The sequence below is a fragment of the Crassostrea angulata genome, chromosome 5, assembly GCF_025612915.1.
Source record: "Crassostrea angulata isolate pt1a10 chromosome 5, ASM2561291v2, whole genome shotgun sequence".
Classification (NCBI taxonomy): domain Eukaryota; kingdom Metazoa; phylum Mollusca; class Bivalvia; order Ostreida; family Ostreidae; genus Magallana; species Magallana angulata.
This window is the reverse complement of record NC_069115.1, coordinates 11126775-11149258: the sequence shown is the minus strand read 5'-3', so window position 1 is coordinate 11149258 and position 22484 is coordinate 11126775. Positions and strand designations below refer to the sequence as shown.

At 32.4% G+C, this 22484-nt stretch overlaps 2 protein-coding genes across 2 annotated transcripts; both read right to left on the bottom strand.

Moving 5' to 3' along the window:
* Window positions 1–5778: 5778 nt before the first annotated feature.
* On the bottom strand, window positions 5779–14291 carry LOC128185001 (sushi, von Willebrand factor type A, EGF and pentraxin domain-containing protein 1-like). The gene is made up of 10 exons (XM_052854674.1): window positions 14155–14291; window positions 13227–13385; window positions 12937–13098; window positions 11903–12064; window positions 10948–11106; window positions 10658–10819; window positions 9608–9769; window positions 8113–8271; window positions 7835–7996; window positions 5779–7422 (listed from the first exon to the last, which is right to left on the bottom strand). Exons 2-10 carry the CDS (start codon window positions 13342–13344, stop codon window positions 7136–7138), a joined length of 1533 nt encoding a protein of 510 aa, XP_052710634.1. The 5' UTR covers window positions 13345–13385; window positions 14155–14291; the 3' UTR covers window positions 5779–7135.
* A 578-nt stretch (window positions 14292–14869) lies between these two features.
* Window positions 14870–18741, bottom strand: LOC128183812 (complement decay-accelerating factor-like). Its single transcript, XM_052852968.1, has 5 exons — window positions 18557–18741; window positions 16782–17031; window positions 16491–16652; window positions 15489–15647; window positions 14870–15360 (listed from the first exon to the last, which is right to left on the bottom strand). The coding sequence occupies exons 1-5, from the start codon at window positions 18653–18655 to the stop codon at window positions 15125–15127; spliced, it is 906 nt and encodes a 301-aa protein (XP_052708928.1). The 5' UTR covers window positions 18656–18741; the 3' UTR covers window positions 14870–15124.
* Between the last annotated feature and the right edge of the window lie 3743 nt (window positions 18742–22484).

The window sequence follows — 22484 nt, the reverse complement described above, 5'->3', positions numbered from 1 at the left end:
CATGTTTGTACTAAAGAAGTTCTACTGTATTTTTTTTACGAATATTCATTTTACAAGTAAGTTTTTGGGTTCAGAAAGTGAACGGTAAAAGTGAAATGCAAAAAACATATTTGTTTTTTAGAAGAGTTGTTTGGGTATAATAAACCAGTATTTATAACACAAAACCTGATTTATTCTTTCACTTATGATTTTTTATGAAACAGTACATAATTATAATATATTGGGCTACTTATGTTAGATTCATAGGCAGTTGATATAAAATAAGGGCCACAAATTCACATTTAAAACACAAAAACATTTATTGTAAATATTCTCATCTTTTTTAATCAAATAATGCACCATCAATCATATATTACATAAAAAAATTAGTAATACTATGTTGGAAACATTATGCATCATTGAGACATTTTTCGTATCATAAGAAATAGTAGATTAACATCTTAGTCAGATAAGTAAAATACATGTAACACATGTACATCTTTATAAACGTAAACTTTGAAAATAACTTCTTGCATATTGTTATACAAAGTTTTGCTTTGTTGAAGATCTATATCTGTAGATATATACTTTTTGGAATAGGGTTTACATAGGCATAGCCTTTTAAATTATCAGTAGAAATAAAATTTAATGAGGTATTTATTCTTTCCTTTGCCTTATTTGTTACTATGAAATAGAATTCATTTTACAGACCCCTGTGTAAGGTTAATAAAAACAGGTTGATTTAAAAAGGCAGCTTTTTTTTTTACATGTGTATTAAATTAGAATGCAAACTATTTTTAAAATCCATGCTGAGTTGAAAAATAACCTTTATTTCAATCAATATGGATTCTAGACGGCAATAATTTATTTCATGGAGAAGAACGTGTTAGAAACAAACAAACCTTACTTAAACTTTAATTACAGAAGGTCCTTGTCTTTTACAGGTAAACCATATGCATGTTCAATTCAAAACAAATACCTTAGACCTTTAATGTAGATATATACCAAAGATCGGCTAAATTTATTTCAGCATACCTAAAACGAAAAACTATAAGAGAAGCAAGGATGGGGATTTACTCTAATGCAGTGTTTTCATTTGCTATTAATATTTTTGTTTTCGAAATTTGTGTTATATTTTATTAAATTTACAAATACAATGAACATCATTTAAGTAAAGCAATCTAATATCTAAAGAATATTTATTAAATGCTCACTGCTTAACGATTATACATAGTTTTATACATAATTCTTATTGACAGTTATTGTTTGTACTTCTCAAACACACAACAATAACAGTAATATTTTGTTTTTCTATTGTGATAAAAAGTTAATTTCCTTAAGAGTATGCTGATAAAGAAAAATATAACATTCTAAAAGAATTGCATAAGCACTATATGTTCCTTTTCTGCACCCCTCCCAATTTATTAAAGAAATTATGTTTTATGTTAGAGATAATTTTGCGGAGCGTCTAATGAGTATAATTTTTTAACATTCCTACAATGGATGTTTGGAAATTATTTCAAAGAAAAGATGGCTTGGAAATCTCCCTGCATATATGCGCCAATAAAATTAATGATTTAACATAACTGGACATAAAATATAATGTATTCGTCAGAAGTTGAGGCGTTAATTTGACGTGATCTGCAATATATTTCATGTTATTTCTCGAAGTAGTCTAAGCATAAATGCTTCTGTAGACAAGAAGCTACAAATTTTTTGTACAGTATTCTTTTCTCATTTTGACCTAAATTCCACTGAATCAGCGTAACACTAACCCGATCAAAAACCACAATCACTAAATTTAAAATCTGTTGATAAAAAGTAACGAAAGGACTTCAAAGGAGAACTTGATATTTAGTACAATGTTATTATAATAGATGTAACGAAGCTGTACGGTTAGATCTGTTTGACAAATTTCCGTCTACTTTTTATTTACCTTGAATTAATTAGAAAACTCTTTGAAAGAAGTCCATATGAACCAATTGCATTTAAATAGTTTACTAAAATACCTGTTGATAAAAGGTAACGAGATTCCATCTTGATCTTAAAGTTGCTCTGAAGTTTAACATTATCAAACGACACAAATATCGATTTGAAATTCAGCACACACTAACATAAAAAAATCAAAATAAATCAGAATGACCGACAGACAGCAAAATAAAACTGAGATTTAAAGAATAGTCTCCTTTGTTTTCGCAAATCCTTCTGACTAGGTGTCATAGATTCTACAATTACAGAACAGGTTTTCTTGCTCGTAATATATTTTACATAGGTTTTCTACGTGAGGTCTAAAAGTAGAGAAAATAAATTTATCACATCTCTTACATAATGTAACTATAAGCTATTACTATTAAGTTATCAGACTGTCAATGTAATGTCCGTTTTTTCTCATTTCTATCGAACACAAGGTTTTGCTTGGTAGATGCCCATGTGACGATCTTGCCCATAGGAATCATGCGCTTTGATATTGGAAGTTAAAGTCATGTTCTATCGGATTTTTAATCCAGTCACATTTCTGTATGCTACGCACGAGTGCGGAGTAATGTTCCTGAGGCTGGCTAAGTAGTTTCGGAGAAGAGCTAGAGAGAAAAGGCAAAAACAGTTTCGATTTGGTGTTACATACTACAAACCACAGTGTACGTAATCTCTAAATTCGAGTCCAAAGCTCCCTCTGAATTTTCCTTTAAAGAGTACTTTTGTTGAAATATTCTTCTTAATAAGACATCAGCCTCACTCTTCCTCTGTCGCGCACCACTGATTTTACTATTTAAATCTAGCTTAAGATTTGTCGTGTTTATAATGGATACATCTAGTAACAAATAAATGTCAATACTTGACAAACGTATATCTTAGAAATTCTCAGAAAAACAAGCAAATGCACTTTGCCTTTCGTTGCTAGTATATAAACACGTATCAATTTTGTGCATATTGCTTAAAATGTACTTGTGGCAATGACATTGTCGGTATGGTAAAGAGCAGGGATTGAACATTTAATTACAGAAACTATCTGGTAAAAGTAAGTAATAAGTATTTGGCATTCACAATAAGAAAGTCTTGTTTGTTACGGTGTGTGTAGTTCATTTAAGAAATGAATTTAATTTTGACGTATGTTATACGATATAACATAACTTGGGGCAGTTTACGCTTTATCAACCGCGATAGCTTAATAGAAAAGCGCTCTAAAATGAGAGATTTTGGTGCAATTTCCTTCTGGGTTAAATGTTGGTTTTTTTGGTTACTTTTTTTTCAGTTAATAAATTTTAGGGATTGAAGTCATGTAAAAATATTTTTCATCATGTTTTTATAAGATTTAATTACTCCTCTATTAATATTTATACATACCTTGGAAAAGTTTTACACCCCATTTAATGTTTCTTTTTGTTGATACAGAATGTTTTTTATCATGTAGATTTTTTAGCTAAATTTCAGAAATGTTCTTGAATCTTCTTTTTCGAGCAATTTTGGTACACACAAATGTTAAGTTTATTACGGGCCGCCGGAAGGCGGTCCGTTACTTGATACACATTAAAATATTGTTACTGCGTTTCTGCGGGACAGTTTTTTTTTTTTTTATAGAATTAATTCTATGCTTATTTTTATGAATTTAAAGTAAATTTGCAGGTAGAAATATGTTTTATGCCTTTTAGAAAATATCACATATTTTTTTGTTTTACTCGTAAATGAAAAGTAGGTCATACTTAGTAGATTGTCGTATTTGGCGCGTTTTTATCGAGACTATAATCTATTCGGAAAATTTCGGAGTTTTTCATTCTTTTCAAAACAATGCATCAGGATCGGTATGCGGGACATACTTAAGACCTGAAATACTCAAGACCTGAATGTCATAAAATTTTATATAAATGATATATTTGAATTTCTGTGTGCCGTGTCAAATAAAATGACTTTGCGTGTGTATTTATTATATTTCCATGTAAAATGTGGTAGAAAATATCATGAAATGACGTTTATTTTTATATCAATTATTTATGCAAGAATATGACAGAAATGAAAATTTGAATTGACTGGAAAATTTGAACTAATCCATTTTTATTTTATTATGAGGTCCCTTGAAATCATATATTAAATTAATGCATTAAGTTTTCATTCAATACTATGCAACAAAAAAAACCCAAAATGGTTAACCGTTTGAAATTCATAATCTCCAAGAGAAAAATGATGAGTTGAACTTTGTATTAGAGTTATGTACAAATCATGCAGTGTGTTCTCCATTACTTCATACTATGGCAATGATCATACAATTTCCGTTAGAAATGCTTACAGTAACGAAATCGATTCTTTATGATAATAGTAAAATGTTAAACTTCAATCTCAGATGGAGAGAACTAATAAAGGCTAGTATTGCATGCTGTTCAATCCAGATTCATTTATAAACTTATATGTATATTTTTGAATAAAATATTTCCTAAACTAACTTCAAAACAAGTTGCTGAAAGTATATTAAAATTTACCATAAAAATTAGTACAACCAACTCTTATTTTCTTCTTTGTGGTGTGTTTTTATGTAAACAATCAATGATTCATACAACAATTATATTTTTTGCGGCCCATTTGAAGCTTGCGTCAATATGATTTCTTGTTCAATTTTGAATGCATTTTCTAGCTCCTCTGCTGCTTTTCCACTGATTTCATTACAAACCTCCAGACAGGCTAAATCTGTGACAGATATGAATATTTCTTTCAGAGTATCCCTATCAATTTCTTCTACCTCAGATTTTTCCAAATGTTGATCAAAATCATAATTCAGATTAAAGTCTGCCATTTTCTAATTGTTTACAAATAGCAGACGCTTCATGCCAGACTACATTTGTAATAGTTCCATGTTTTGTGTAATTTAATGTTTTAAATTGTTAATTAATAACAAAAATATTTCATTTAAATTTTATTTATTCAAAACACAATTTTTTGAAATAGTTTTTACACAATAGTTTTATATGTGTATTAATTGTGCTCTTTTGTATATATACATGTATGCCTTATATGTAAAGAAAAAGAAGTGCCGGCTGCTGGTTGGCAAGGTGGCGTTTCCCCATACCAAGTTATGTTATAAAAATAAAGCATGTCCCTCCATCCATATTAGCCAATCAAATTGCTTATTACAACCAATATTAATTTATTAAACTATGTCAAAATGCATCAATTTACTTACTTGCTTATATCAGAAATATAAATGCAATGTGGTGATAACGAACAGTATACCAAAATTAAAAGCAAATACAAACACGGACTTCTACAGAAATTAGAGGTGCATGTAGGAGCATGTGTTATGGAGGAGTGAGCATCCTCTGCTGACCAGTTACACCCGGCGTGCTTTTTTTCGGAATCGGTAAAAAGGAAAAAAAAACACAGAAAAGTCCTTAGCAAATTCGATGATTAATATTGGCGTCACTATAAGTATCAACAACTTCAGTCGGCATTAGACCTAGCAGAAGATTTTATTTGCTAACAAGTTCTTGGTATCTACCGTATTGCTAACGAAATGATGACCTAAATTGAGACTGTTGATAGTCTTTTTTTATCAACATAATTGTCAGAAGCTTGTCTCGTTAAAAAAATTGTTAATACGTAGAATATGTCCTTGCGTATCGCATCAACTAAGAGACAAAAACTTCATATGCCAGTGATGAAGGTATATTCCTACACAAGTAAGAACAGTTTACAATAGAAAATCTGAAGTCGCCATGTTAATCATAAAGAATTTTTATTAGATTTCATCAATGTTTCTTGCTAGAAAAATATCTAAATGTAAAACATAAGAATTGGATTATGTGGTATCTTTTATTTCAAACTCGTTGGGATATATCAAGTCGACGTAAAAATTGAAGTAACAATAAATTATTGTTTATTTAAAATACTTCGTCGCTATACCTAAATGTTGAGTTGAAGGCCACGGCGAGTGATTTATTTTTCCATGTACAATTCAAATATTACATTGAAAGTCAAGCAGTAATTGTAGATATATATAAAAAAACACGTGAAGGAAATTCGTTTTAAAAGTGATTTTGTTTTAAACAATTAAATTGATAGGTTATATAATGAGACATTTATCATACAGTTCATAAATATTCTTTGAAAACTACATTTTGTACAATAAGCTAGACTACAATAGAAATATAAAATCAAAAATCGTATTGTTATCGTAAAAATAAAGAGAAACACGGTGCAAAAATTCCCGTTTGAAACAGGTAAACGAATTATTTAAACACAGCGCTTAAATCTATTAAAGTTAGGCAAAAAAACTATTTATTTTCAAAACACTAGTAATCAATATACCAATGTGTGAATAAAAAAAACAATCAATTGATTTTGATTAAAAAAAAACCAAAACATCACTCACTTCAATAGGTGTTTCACAGAAACTGAAAAACTTACAAAGGGGCTGCGAATTTCCCAATTGTGAAAGAAAGCATTCTGGATATCATTGCTATGTATTTAGTTTTTCGTTAATATATTAACGAATAAAAAGATTTGATACATAAATGATGTGGCAAACCAATAATGGTAACAATTGACCTTATAGTTTTCAAGAAGCTAAAGATGTCAAATTCAAAAGGCACGACGACGAACGAAAAGCAATTCCAATGATATGATCTGAGTGAGTCAAGTGACATAAAAAGAAAAGTGCCAGAGATAGAGAAAAACGACAAAAATATGACGATTCAAAAGATTTCTTTCATCAATGTAGGATAAAAATTAAGTAGGCAATAAAATTGTAAATTTTCCACTTTATTGTCATTTGTGACGTTGTAATGTCTTTGTTGGGTCGCATTATCGTAGCTCCTGAGATAAACCACAGACTAGAGAAAGATTGTTAACAATTATTTTGCTTTTTAAAGCATGTTCTCATAAAAGTCGCTTAAGCAACTTGAAAAAAACAGAAATACTTTAAACTTGTATTATCAACACCGTAAACTTCGTAGCTATAATGCCTCGTGTGTGCATCATTTATTGCTTTCAAGGGGGGGGGGATTAAAGTTTATATATAGAATAGCATTTCTTTTGTTATATATTGTTCCCTTCATCACTTCCCTTCATCCCGTTCAACCAGACATACATTGTGCATCATATTTAAGTTTAATATATCTAGTTGTATCCCTTTATACTATTTTTCTCATGACAGGCTACAAATATACATTTATCACTTTAGGCAGGGTTTTGATTTTGTAACTTTCGAGATTTTTCTGAAATCGTATTTACAAAAATTCAAAACATCCAGCAATACAAGAATGAATATTGCCGTACATATTAGAACAACTCCTGATCCACCGATGGCAATCGAGGCAGGACGCGGATCATAAACACTGCTCAGCGTGCGCCTATAGGCACTGGTGTTTCTTTTATCTATCAAAAGATCCTTTTTGATCTGTGTCAGCCATATATCTAAACTCTGGTTGTTTAAAAGACCTCTGGTATTTCCTAATCCATCTGTAAAGTATTAACTTAAAGCTATATTTTTTCAATGTGAAAAAAATGTCACTATATGACTACTTCTATTTAAGTATAAATGAAAATTTAACAACTGTTATATTAAAAATTACATAGAGCGGTAGAAAAAATTCTTGCTTTTTATCGACTTTCTCCAAATATATTAAAGTATAGGGTACATCAACTTTGCTATTACTATTGAATTAATGTAAAGTTTAAAACGAATCAATAATGATTTGCAAACTTTTGCTTTGAGTTTTCGTTATAATAATTGTAACACTTTTGTTTACAACTTAACATATTATTAGATAAAATGTCTGGTAGGTAATGCTTTATTTTTATCAAAACATTTAAAATCGACTGGCAACAATGTAATTTTGATACAATAAGCTTAAATATATTCATCACCTACCAGTACACTTGAAATCCGTGAGAGACCAAACACCATCGTCACAGACAATTCGGTTGTTTGTGTTACTTGGTATGTAACCATAGTGACAACCATACATCGCACCATCATCGTTTGCAAGTACATCTGCATTTGTTATGTTTGGTGCCGGACCACAGGATAATGCTGAAATTTAAGATAATTCAACTAAAATTTTATTAAGATAGAGACATTTTTTAAACATATCTTCAAGAAACATTTCTTCATTTTCATTATATCAATTTTATAATGGTATATCCGACCGTAGCATGAGAATGTCGTCGTTTGCCATTTAGACGATGTACAGTTGATTATATTACTGCCAGACATAGAGCGATAACCCTCCCGACAAGAGTACATTGCTCTGTTGTTAAATCTCATCACTTCGGCGTTTGGTATGGGGAGTGGGTCTTCACAAATTTCTATAAAGAAGACACAAACGGTAAGATACATAAACGACACTCATGTGTTAAAACGTTACTATCTGCAAAGAGAGGAAAAACCATATACAAAACATTTGCCTATAAATAAATTTTATTTTTAATTCTTAAGCCTGTACTATATTTCCATTCATATCATTGGTGCGTTTCGTTTACCAATTTATAAGCTTACCATCTGCAGTGGTTATACTTACACATAAAATATACAAACATATTCTTGATTTAAATATTTCATTGTTGCGCAAATTTGTTGAATTTTGCAATTCTCTTATTTAGTCAGGTTTACATACTGGCGTCACATAGAAACAATGTTCAAAATGACTTTCGTTTTTGCAGTAATGACTTTTTGTACATACATGTAGTATACAGAGAAAACCCTACCAACGTATGAATCGTATGTTGTTCATCTGATTTACCTACGATTTTTTTGTGTTTTAAGTGATGCACATGTAAGAGTCGTATAAAAGGGGCAACGTATGAAAAACTGTTTAAGATAGTTCATCCATAACTAAGGCAAATTTAACAATTTGCATTGATATATACTACATCAAATTGATATTTTAAAGTTATTATGAGGCTGACATTAACCAAACTTGGGTGTATGTATGAAGTCATTTTAAAAAACTTTTTGCACTTAAAACTTTTTTATAGAGTAGTCCGCCCTTTAAGAAAATTTTAAAAAGTCATTATCTGAAAATATGTGTGGTAAAAAATGATTAATTAAGCATATTCGATGAAAGAGAAAGCTTTTGCAACTTTTTACGAAGAGAAATGTGAGAAAACTACTTGTACTAAAAAATTATAATTTTTTCCCATCGACTTCAATGTTAACTTTAACGTACGGTAAATTTGTTAATATACAATTTGTTTTTAATTTTTAAAGCTAAATCTTCATTATTGAATAAACCCCTTGAAATAACACTAAAATTTTAATGATCAAACGTACCATTCGTTAGATATGAAATATGATAGTTAGGAGTGGACTACCTTAAAACAGTTATGTATGCAGAACAGGTGGTTCATTGATAATTTTTAATCAAAACAGAGTACATCAATCTATATGAATTTAATCATTATAGAGTCATAATATGTAACTTTGTGATGTAAGATGATTTGTGAGAATGGATAAGAGGCAATCTTCTTTGTTTGCAATTCACTAACTGTCTCAAATTCTACTGTGTTGAACAAACTTTGAATGTCATATAACTAACGATAGCGATAGGTGTAGACCCAGTAAATTGTTTTAAACTCATCTATTAAAAATATATTGAACAAAGGTTTGGGAATTAAAATATCAATATCAAATTTGATAATTTACGTATGCATTCAAAGTTCGTAGGTTGCCATTTATTGCCGTCACAGGAAATGAAGTCATCTGTATTCTCCAGCTGATAATACCCTGGATTACAGAAATATCTAGCCGTGTTGTTCTCAACCGTCACTTCTGCGTTTGGAATGTCTTGTGGTAATGGGCATACTCCTGAAGAAGATGAATTTAGATATAGTCTTTATAGGATGGTTTTGTTGCACGGAATCTTTTACTTTAGCTCATATTAAAGCAAGGCGTGTAACAAGTTAATTTTTTTTCAATTAATTAATAAATTTATTTTACAGTAGAATTACGCCTTAACCAACAAAGTCGAAAACGTTTACAATGAAAGTTCAAGTCTGATGACTACCATATTCTAGAGACAGTGTATTACTCAATCCTTACAATTGTTATTGTTATCAGGCATACAAGACGGTATTATAAATAGTAAAACTATTGTACAACTTTATATTGAACGGTTCAGGGATTTTTTTCACCTTTTCCTGACTATGTTATTCTATATATTGCTTAAAGCTAAACGCATTTCGTAAATAGACAGTGTCCATTATGTTTTTCTTTCAACACCGCTATATATCTCTACAACTCCTCTATAAGCCGCAGACCTCTTCACAGTCTCAAGTATTTTTCTGTAGACGTCTTCAGTCTGGACGTACATTTTGCCTGGCCGTGTTACTTCGTCGCGATTATCAATATGTGTGCATTTTTTTTTCCAAGCCAGGATAATACTAACATCAAATAAACAGGTCAATGCATTACTTACAAACGGAAAACGCATATAAAATGAAAAAAGGCAAGAAATTTAAAGACCTAGAAAGGAAAACGACATGTCATTCACGAGTTGTAGTTGTCAGTCACGAGTTTTAGGTGTGCAGGTGGGTTTTCGAAATCGAACCGTTACACAGATGTTGGTCAACAGACCCGAACAGTTTATAGCTTTTGTTGGAACGGATGTTACTTTATTTTTTAAAATAGAGAAGTGGAAATAGACAATAACGAAATACTTGCTGTACAATACGGTTATATGTATATCATACGTACTTAAACATTTAAAATCCGTGAATGACCAAACACCATCGTCACAGATTATCTTGTTGTTTGTGTTACTTGGTATGTAACCATAATCACAACCATACATAGCACCATCATCGTTTACAAGTACGTCTGCATTTGTTATGTTTGGTGCCGGACCACAGGATAATGCTGAAATGTAAGATAATTCAGTTATAATATATCTAAAGTCGAGACTTTCTCATGTATCAAACATCTATTCAGAAAACAATTTTGCTTCATTCTTATTTTTATGAACATTATAAAGAGATGTATCGTACCGTAGCATGAGAATGTCGTCGTTTGCCAATTAGACGCTGTACAGTTGATTATATTACTGCCAGACATCGAGCGATAACCCTCCCGACAAGAGTACATTGCTCTGTTGTTAAATCTCATCACTTCGGCGTTTGGTATGGGGAGCGGGTCTTCACAAATTTCTATAAAGAAGACACAAACAGTAAGATACATAAACGACACTCATGTGTTAAAACGTTACTATCTGCCAAAGAGAGGAAAAATCATATACAAAACATTTGCCTATAAATAATATTTTTCTTTTTAATTCGTAAGCCTGTAGTATATTTCAATTCATATTATTGCAGCAGCTGCGTTTCGTTTACCAATATATAAGCCTACCTTCTGCAGTATTTATACCTACAATAAAATATTTCATTGTTGCGCAAATTTGTCGCTGCGCCATTCTCTTACCGAGTCAGGTTTACATACTGGCGTCACGTAGAAACAATGTTCAAAATGACTTTCGTTTTTGCAGTAATGACGTTTTGTACATACATGTAGTATACAGAGAAAACCCTACCGACGTATGAATCATATGTTGTTCATCTGATTTACCTACGAATTTTTCGTTTGTTTTGAGTGATGCACATGTAAGAGTCGTGTAAAAGGGGCAACGTATGAAAAACTGTTTCATACAGTTATGTATGCAGAACAGGTGGTTCATTGATGCTTTGTCATCAAAACAGAGTACATCAATCTATATGAATTTAATTATAATAGAGTCATAATATGTAACTTTGTGATGTAATAAGATTTGTGAGAATGAATAAGAGGCAATCTTTTTTGTTAGCACTTCACTAACTGTCTCAAATTCTACTGAGCAGAACAAGCTGTGTATGTCATACAACTAATGATAGCGATATGAATTGTTTTTAACTCATCTATTAAAAAAAAAGATTTTGGATTCAAATTTCAATATCAAATTTGAAAATTAACCTATGCATTCAAAGTTCGTAGGTTGCCATTTATTGCCGTCACAGGAAATGAAGTCATCTGTATTCTCCAGCTGATAATACCCTGGATTACAGAAATATCTAGCCGTGTTGTTCTCAACCGTCACTTCTGCGTTTGGAATGTCTTGTGGTAATGGGCATACTCCTTAAGAAGATGAATTTAGATATAGTCTTTTTAGGATGGTTTTGTTGCACGGAATCTTTTACATTAGCTCATATTAAAGCAAGGCATGTAACAAGTTAATTTTTTTTCAATCAAATAATACATTTAATTTACAGCAGAATTACGCCTTAACCAACAAAGTCGCAAACGTTTACAATTAAGGTCCATGTCTGATGACGACCATATTCCAGAGACAGTGTATTACTCAATCCGTAGAATTTTCATTGTTATAAGGCATACAAGACGGTATTATAAATAGTAAAACTATTGTTCAACTTTATATTGAGCGGTGCAGGGTTTTTTTGGCACTTTTCCTGACAATGTTATTCTATAAATTGCTTAAAGCTAAACGCAATTCGTAAATAGACACTATGTTTTTCTTTCAACACCGCTATATATCTGTACAACTCCTCTATAAGCCGCAGACCTCTTCACAGTCTCAAGTATTTTTCTGTAGACGTCTTCAGTCTGGACGTACATTTTGCCTGGCCGTGTTACTCCGTCTTGATTATCAATTTTATGCATTTTTGTTCAAGCCAGGATAATACTAACATAAAAAGCAGGTCAATGCCTTACTTACAAACGGAATACGCATATAAAATGAAAAAGGCATAAAATTAAAGACCTTGAAAGGAATACGACATGTCAGCCACGAGTTGTATTTGTCAGTCACGAGTTTTAGGTATGCAGGTGGGTTTTAGAAATCGAACCGTTACACACCTGTTTGTCAACAGACCCGAACGGTTTATAGCTTTTGTTGGAACGGATGTTACTTTTTTTATAAAAAGAGAAGTGGAAATACACAATAACGTAATACTTGCTGTACAATACGGTTATATGTATATCATACGTACTTAAACAGTTGAAATCCGTGAGTGACCAAATACCATCGTCACAGACAATCTTGTTGTTTGTGTTACTTGGTATGTAACCATTATCACAGCCATACATCGCACCATCATCGTTTACAAGTACATCTGCATTTGTTATGTTTGGTGCCGGACCACAGGATAATGCTGAAATGTAAGATAATTCAGTTATAATATATCTAAAGTCGAGACTTTCTCATGTATCAAACAACTATTCAGAAAACAATTTTGCTTCATTCTTATTTTTATGAACATTATAAAGAGATGTATCGTACCGTAGCATGAGAATGTCGTCGTTTGCCAATTAGACGCTGTACAGTTGATTATATTACTGCCAGACATCGAGCGATAACCCTCCCGACAAGAGTACATTGCTCTGTTATTAAATCTCATCACTTCGGCGTTTGGTATTGGGAGTGGGTCTTCACAAATTTCTATAAAGAAGACACAAACAGTAAGATACATAAACGACACTCATGTGTTAAAACGTTACTATCTGCCAAAGGGAGGAAAAATCATATACGAAACAGTTGCCTATAAATAAATCTTTCTTTTTAATTTGTAAGCCTGTACTATAATTCAATTCATATTATTGGTGCGTTTCGTTTACCAATATACAAGCCTACCTTCTGTAGTATTTATACCTTCAATAAAATATTTCATTGTTGCGCAAAAGTGTCGCTGCGCCATTCTCTTATTGAGTCAGGTTTACATACAGGCGTCACGTAGAAACAATGTTCAAAATGACTTTCGTTTTTGCAGTAATGACTTTTTGTACATACATGTAGTATACAGAGAAAACCCTACCGACGTATGAATCATATGTTGTTCATCTGATTTACCTACGAATTTTTCGTTTGTTTTGAGTGATGCACATGTAAGAGTCGTGTAAAAGGGGCAACGTATGAAAAACTGTTTCATACAGTTATGTGTGCAGAACAGGTGTTTCATTGATGCTATGTCATCAAAACAGAGTACATCAATCTATATGAATTTAATTATAATAGAGTCATAATTTGTAACTTTGTGATGTAAGACGATTTGTGAGAGTGGATAAGAGGCAATCTTGTTTGTTAGCAATTCACTAACTGTGGACTGTAGAACAAGCTTTTTATGTCATATATGTTTTTAACCAATGTATTAAAAAATATATAAAACAGAGGTTTGAAAATTAAAAAATTAATATCAAATTTGATAATTTACGTATGCATTCAAAGTTCGTAGGTTGCCATTCATTGCCGTCACAGGAAATGAAGTCATCTGTATTCTCCAGCTGATAATACCCTGGATTACAGAAATATCTAGCCGTGTTGTTCTCAACCGTCACTCCTGCGTTTGGAATGTCTGGTGGTAATGGGCATACTCCTGAAGAAGATGAATTTAGATATAGTCTTTATAGGATGGTTTTGTTGCACGGAATATTTTACATTAGCCCCTATTAAAGCAAGGTGTGTAACAAGTTATTTTTTTTCAATTAATTAATAAATTTAATTTACAGTAGCATTACGCCTTAACCAACAAAGTCGCATACGTTTACAATTAAAGTTCATGTCTGAAGACGACCATATTCCATAGAGTGTATTATTCAATCCTTAGAATTTTTATTGTTATCAGGCATACAAGACGATATTATAAATAGTAATACTATTGTTCAACTTAATATTCAGCGGTGCAGGGATTTTTTCGCACTTTTCCTGACTATGTTATTCTATATATTGCTTAAAGCTAAACTCAATTCGTAAATAGACAGTTTCCATTATGTTTTTTTTCTTTCAACACCGCTATATATCTCTACAACTCCTCTATAAGCCGCAGACCTCTTCACAGTCTCAAGTATTTTTCTGTAGATGTTATTAGTCTGGGCGTACATTTTGCCTGGCCGTGTTACTCCGTCGCGATCATCAATTTTTTGCAATTTTTTTCCAGGCCAGGATAATACTAACATCAAATAAACAGGTCAATGCATTACTTACAAACGGAATACGCATATAAAATGAAAAAAGGCATACGTTTTAAAAACCTAGAAAGGAAAACGACATGTCAGTCACGAGTTTTAGTTGTCAGTCACGATTTTTAGGTGTGCAGGTGGGTTTTCGAAATCGAGCGTTACACACCTGTTGGTCAACAGACCCGAACTGTTTATAGCTTTCGTTGGAACGGATGTTTCTTTTTTTTAAATAGAGAAGGGGAAATGGACAATAACGTGATACTTGCTGTACAATACGGTTATATGTATATCATACGTACTTAAACACTTGAAATCTGTGAGTGACCAAACACTATCGTTACAGACAATTCTGTTGTTTGTGTTACTTGGTATGTAACCATAATCACAGTCATACATAGCACCATCATCGTTTACAAGTACATCTGCATTTGTTATGTTTGGTGCCGGACCACAGGATAACGCTGAAATTTAAGATAATTCAGTTATAATAGTTCTAAAGTCGAGACTTTCTCATGTATCAAACATTTATTCAGAAAACAATTTTGCTTCATTCTTATTTTTATGAACTTTATAAAGAGATGTATCCTACCGTAGCATGAGAATGTCGTCGTTTGCCATTTAGACGCTGTACAGTTGATTATATTACTGCCAGACATAGAGCGATAACCCTCCCGACACGAGTACATTGCTCTGTTGTTAAATCTCATTACTTCGGCGTTTGGTATGGGGAGCGGGGCTTCACAAATTTCTATAAGTTTACAAATTTACAAACGGTAAGATACATAAACGGTACTCAGGTGTTAAAACGTTACTACCTGCCAAAGAGAGGAAAAATCACATACAAAACATTTGCCTATAAATAAATTTTATTTTTTAATTCTTAAGCCTGTACTATATTTCAATTCATATCATTGGTGCGTTTCGTTTACCAATTTATAAGCTTACCCTCTGCAGTATTTATACCTACACATAAAATATACAAAAATATTCTTGCTTTAAATATTTCATTGTTACGCAAATTTGTCGCTGCGCCATTCTCTTATTCAGTCAGGTTTACATACTGGCGTCACGTAGAAATAATGTTCAAAATGACTTTCGTTTTTGCAGTAAATAATGACTTTGTGTACATACATGTAGTATACAGAGAAAACCCTACCAACGTATGAATCATATGTTGTTCATCTGATTTACCTACGAATTTTTTGTGTTTTAAGTGATGCACATGTAAGAGTCGTGTAAAAGGGGCAACGTATGAAAAACTGTTTCATACAGTTTAGAATGCAGAACAGGTGGTTCACTGATGCTTTGTCATCAAAACAGAGTACATCATTCTGTATGAATTTAATTATATTAGAGTCATAAATGTAATTTTATGATGTCAGATGATTTGTGAGAGTGAATCAGAGGCAATCTTTTTTGTTCGCAATTCACTAACTATGGACTGTGCACTGTGTAGAACAAGCTTTTTATGTCATATAGCTAATGATAGCGATATGTGTGGACTCATTAAATTGTTTTCAACCCATGTATTAAAAATATATAAAACAGAGGTTTGGGAATTAAAAAATCAATATCAAATTTGATAATTTACGTATGCATTCAAAGTTTGTAGGTTGCCAGTTATTGTTGTCAAAGGAAATGAAGTCATCTGTATCCTCCAGCTGATAATACCCTGGATTACAGAAATATCTAGCCGTGTTGTTGTTGACCGTCACATCTGCGTTTGGAATGTCTGGTGGTAATTGGCATACTCCTGAAGAAGATGAATTTGGATATAGTCTTTATCAGATGTTTTTTTGCGAACTACGACAAGAAGTTCAAAATGTGCATGTGAAACATATATTCTTTAAAACACTAAATGTTACACAGAGTAAATACGCACCATCGAAGTCTATGACTTTTACAGTGACTTCTACAATAGAAGCCTGCTGGCTGCTTTCTCCATTTCCCCATTTCCCGCCAACATAGACCAAATAACCATTTGATGTGTCTTTGCCCGGTCTCCATAGAAACACTTCCGTTTCTGTGTAACCATATATAATGGCGCCGTATCGGTCTAACGATGTGTCAATCATTGCACTTCCACCGGCGTAAAACACGAACCCGGCATTGTTTGGTGTGAAAACTTTCATCTACAAACACAGCAGATGGAAATCAACTATATGGTTTAGAATTCCTTAATACATAAAAACAGATGACTCTACCTGTCACATTTATTTATACAAGAGGTTGCACTGCTCACCAGCTGGGAAACAATAGCTATTACTTTGATTTAGATTACAAAATAGCCAGCCTAACTGGTACAGTAGATGTAGCTTAAAAAGAATTTTAAATGTTTCTCAGCATAATCTTACGTTCAACATTGAACCCCGTTTGTTAATGAAATTTTTAAGAAGATTTTCTCTATTTATTCATATGTATAGATTCAACTCCCATGGTGGCTCCTTTCTATCTCAGGGTATCATGATTCGCTAAATCTTAAATTTGAACTACAATGTACATGCCGATGCTTCCACTCAAGCTTAAACCTTATCTGGCCACATGATTTCCGAATCTTTCTAAAAAGGTTTTCTGTATATTTCTACAAAAAAATTCAACCCATCGTTGTGCCCAAACCTTACAGTGGGGGATCATAATTTTAACAAACTTGAATCAAGACTACCCTTCGACACAAACTTGAATCAAGACTTCCTTTTCACACAAACTTGAATCAAGACTACCTTCCACCCAAGTTTCAGTTGTTTTTGGGCAAAATGTGTTTGAGGAGAAATTTCAAAAACTCTTTTTATCGATCTCTTTGGAAGAGGGGATGGTCCTTCGCTTGAACACATTTTAATTCCATTTACGGAAGGACGCCTATCTTCCTAAGTCAAGAGTTTCTTAATCGCTCGCTCTAAATAACCTCTTGACCGAGCAGATAAAAGATATGTGGGTTTTGCGAATGCGCCATCTTGTAAGATTACTCATTTTAACCATTATTGCCTCCTGTTCCGACACACTATCACTTAGCAATAAGTCAATACTTTCTAGTCTGTTTCAAAATTATAAAACAATGCACAATTAACAACATTCTTGTAACAATGTTTCATATTGGACCATGCAAACTTTTATAACAGCAACCAGCGCGCTGAAATTTTAACCCCGTAACATTCTGCCTATTTGGCAAAGGCTTTCCGTTGAGCGTAGCAAATGACAAACCCTTGACTTGGGAAGATAAGGAATGCCTTGTGTCAAGTTCGGTTAAAATTGACCAAGAAGTTCTGTGGAAGAAGATGAAAATGTAAAAAATGTGAAAACAACGACGACAGAACCCCCCCCCCCCATACAAATTCAGATCAGAAAAGAACCTTTAGCTTAGTCCAGCTAAACAAGGGATTGCAATTATGAATTATAGACTGAATTTAAATGTTTGAACAAATGAATTCTTAAGTGAAGAATTCTAGGTGACATAGATGTTTAGTAAAATAGAGCCGGTATTTAATTATTATATAGACACTTACTTTGCTAAAATAATGAAACAAGCCACATTTGTATTGGCCTAAATTAAAAATATTGAAGTTGATCTTATTATTTTTATTTTTAACAGACTCCAATTTGTGTAGATTTTTAATAGATACTGACATCATATTAATATAATTAATGTAAATGGATACGTACCTGCACAGAGACAATTGTAGAAGTCAGGCTATATGATGAATCAAACTTAACATTGTCTATCGTAGGAAACGTTGTATTTATGTTGTTTTTATCCATCATGAAAGATTTAGAAAACTTCTTTTTACAGGAATCAAGTAGCCAGGCTTGTATGTGTAGGGTACCAGATGTGTCACTGATCTCCTCAGTCCCCCAACCATCACGCGCGCTCGCAACATAATCTATCAATTAAATATGTCAAATAATTCATCAATTCAATACGCAACATGATCAACATTGTATAAATCACTACTAAAACGCCAAAGAAACTAGCCGTTTGTACATGTCAGATTTCTTTATTCATACAGAATCTTGGAATTTATGGAGAGAGAGAGAGAGAGAGAGAGAGAGAGAGAGAGAGAGTTTTTAAACATAGCTGTTAATCATAAAATTGAAAAAAAAAATCTCTAAATTTTTTTAAATCCTAATCACCCTGCTGAATATTTTAAGTTGTTAAAGTTGTAGTTGATTGTGTTGAAAAAATTGCTATTTGTAGTATCGACATCTTTTTTGGTTGACCCCTGAACACCATACAGGTCTGTGAACTACGTATTTGTGTAAAAGCTTTTTGATTGATCCTTGTCCAATGATATCGTAGTAGGCGGAGTTAAGACACTTACCGCTCGTGACTTGAATGAGAGTGAGATCGAGAGTAAGGAAGTAACTGTGTCGAAATTATTCAAACATATAAAGACATACATGTATGTATTCTGTCACCTACGCTGTTTAGGAAAACATTATATAAACAACATTTGTCATTAAACGCATGTAAATTTGCAAGCATTCATGTATCCATTAAAGTAAATACTAGACAGTTCTCCTTTTAATGGTATGTACACTGTAGTATAATCGTCAAGATGACAGCCTTTCTTTAATGCCAGCAAAGCGATCCTTCCAGCTTCAATGCGGTCGAATTGCGTTGGTGTTTTTGCAGCATGTCACGCAGCTGGGTAAAGGCCTTCCATAGATTTCAGCGAAAAAAAATCTTGTGACCTTTCATTACGTTCGCTCCGCCAATTATTCATATTTTCGTCTTTTTCTCATTTCGATTAAGTTAAGAGATTAAAATGTATCGATTGATTGATTTAAAAAAACATTTTGAGTTTCATTTTAAACAATGATAAATCGGAATACTCTGATTGAATGTGTTTATTTTTTAAATTTGCTTTGTCGTTTGCTTATCATCCGCGTCATTTTGCGCTTTCAGTCACCTTTTTGATAGCAAATAGCTGCAGCGGGGTGCAAAACATATCATTAGATGCATGTCCTGCAGTACGTCAAGAGAGGAAAATGCAACTCAACTATCGTTTGAGAGATTATACAGGTGCGTTTGATATAGGATATGTCCAGTTCACCTTTTCCTTTTATGTATTGAACTACATGTACACACCATACACTGTGCCAGGGGCAGGTCACGGCACCAAATGTTAGAGGAAAGAAGGAATAAGCCATGACACTATATGGCTGGACCGGAATCGATCGATCAGCTAGGCTTCAAAATGAGAAGTCCAACCAGTAAAATATACAACATGTGGGGGTCAGACTCAGCGGCTTGAGACCAGATAACATTATGATATTGGCTACAAAACATTCAGGGGGGAAGGAATTGAACCTTATTATCACGCCCTTATCCACATAATAACATATATATATATTTCCAATAACAGATTATTTTTTGTTACCCAATATAAACTGATATGCTATTCTTCAATTTATTTTAATATAAGATAATTTTGTAGTTTAGATATCAGCTTATCCAGTAGCTGTTTTCCTGTAATAAATGTAGGAAAGATTGATTGTGAAATAATGATGTGTCTATAGGTTATCATGTGTATATTTGGATAAGTTTACACACATTGTCAAAATTTAAGTCTGCTTTTATCTATTTCATACGGTACTCTATGGACGTCCTTAACTTACGCTAGCTGCAGAATCGACGGGCGTCTGGATTTAGCGAGCTGCAGTCTGGCTAAAGCCAGCCCCGACTTACTTACTTCGATTAATAGTAGGGTCTGGCTGAAGTCAGACTGTAGCGAACTGCTGACGAAAACAAGAACGTCACCATGTGGGGAAAATAGACAGTATTTTGAAATGACTTCTTTTTATGTCAAATATTCAAACAATTATACACTATCTAATCTAATATGCAATTTATAAGCCACATGTGGCCGAAAAAGTGCCATATTTACTGACACATTATGATATTAATGATATTGTAGTAGCAATGCTTAGAAATGTTATTGATAATTGTTATTAGGACTGAGAATTATTGATATGTTCTTATTTTATGTTAAGGAATTTGAAAAATTAATGATATTACTTAGATTAACTGACGGAGCTGTGAACTGCTGAAAATTAAATCGCAGATATCGAGTGGGTTTAATTAATTTCCTTCGTATCTGCTAATTTTATTAATAAGTTATATTTCATTTTGTCTTAGTCTTTATTTTTGCCGTCTAAACCGTGTGATAAAAAATTCTGCTCATTCGGCACTTAAATAATATGCATGTTACAAATGTGATGTTTACAAAAGAGGGAAAATCGTGCATTTTACACATTGTTTTTCATCTCATGCATGTATGTCAGTGACGAAAGCCCTTCTTGAATTCACACGATACTCTTGTGCTCTGTGTTTAATAATAGGTTGATTAAACAAATACAAATCACATGTATATTAATTTTCACCTTGATAGGTAAACACTAAATAGGTTTAATAATGTCCTTTTTTGGGCAAATATCAAATGTATGTACTAGTCCTTTGTAAACAATTATTAAATTAAGGCTGTCAGATTTAAATCAAATATAATCTATATGCAACCTGCTGTAATCAATATATTTATGAAGCGAAATTAATTCCTTTTGATGGTGTATTTCCTCTCTGTTCACATTTGTTTATTAAATAAACACAGGTGATAAATTTCCACCCTGCATTTTTTTATCCCAGACAAAAAACAAATTTTTCTTTCTGTAGACACAAAAAAGTATACACAGATCAATGTATATTAAACACATGACGTTTTCGCAAGGACTTCCAATCAGTATGAAGACAATCAACGAACAATGTAAAATAATTTGAGTATATAGACATTACCCCATGAATAGGGAAAATACATAAATTTTACATGATGTGTACATTGTACATTAAATATAACCGCTGGCCACGGAACAGCATACCACCGGGTGTTTAGTACTATTGTATTTCTATTTTTAATACAAAAATATGGCACTTTATTTGGATGCACTTTAATCCTGGTGATTTGTGCCAGGTGTGGTTGAAATTTGCCTAGTGGTTTTGGAGAAGAAGATGAAAATGTGAAATGTTTATAACAAGAACGAAAACGATGACAGACAATGGACAAATTTTGATAAGAAAAGCTCACTTCAGCTATTAGCGCAGGTGAGCTAAAAAGCGCAACAATAACTAGAACAGAGAAATAAATTGACTTTATTCGAGAACGAAAGAAAATTATGGGTTTTAATAAAATCATCTCATCATTAACCAAAAGTTCAGTACAAAAATATTATTTGCATTATCTTATTTTCCTTCTTGAAGGCAAAGTGAAACGTATACTATGTACATAAAAGAACAACTCTCACCAGACATAGCCCAAATCCTTATATCTTGGTGATTAAAGGCAAAGATTGTTCCACCAATATTTTGAGTGTAAACATCATCATTATAGTGCACTGAATTGAAGGTAACACCTATAAAAAAGCAAAAAAAAAAAAAGAGATAATCATTTGTGTTCTCCAATTCAAAAGTATTAAAATTTGTAAGATGCAACTTTGTATTGCAAAAATGTTCGAAACATATTTCGTTAAAAACTTCTTAAACACGTGTGTGTATGACAACAATATTTTAATCACGTATGTAAGTAAACTTTAAATACGT

Bases quoted from the DNA above. Each gene is read 5' to 3' on its own strand.
- LOC128185001 (XM_052854674.1), bottom strand. From the start codon at position 13,344: ATGAGATTTAATAACAGAGCAATGTACTCTTGTCGGGAGGGTTATCGC. The intron at 11,107-11,902 runs GTTAATTTTCAA...TCTTCTTTATAG, and splicing joins TACGAACTTTGAATGCATAG to AAATTTGTGAAGACCCGCTC. The intron at 7,997-8,112 runs GTCGGATATACC...CTTAAATTTCAG, and splicing joins GACGACATTCTCATGCTACG to CATTATCCTGTGGTCCGGCA.
- LOC128183812 (XM_052852968.1), bottom strand. From the start codon at position 18,655: ATGATGGATAAAAACAACATAAATACAACGTTTCCTACGATAGACAAT. The intron at 17,032-18,556 runs GTACGTATCCAT...CTGTGTTTGTAG, and splicing joins CTACAATTGTCTCTGTGCAG to ATGAAAGTTTTCACACCAAA. The intron at 16,653-16,781 runs GTGCGTATTTAC...CATCTTCTTCAG, and splicing joins AAAAGTCATAGACTTCGATG to GAGTATGCCAATTACCACCA.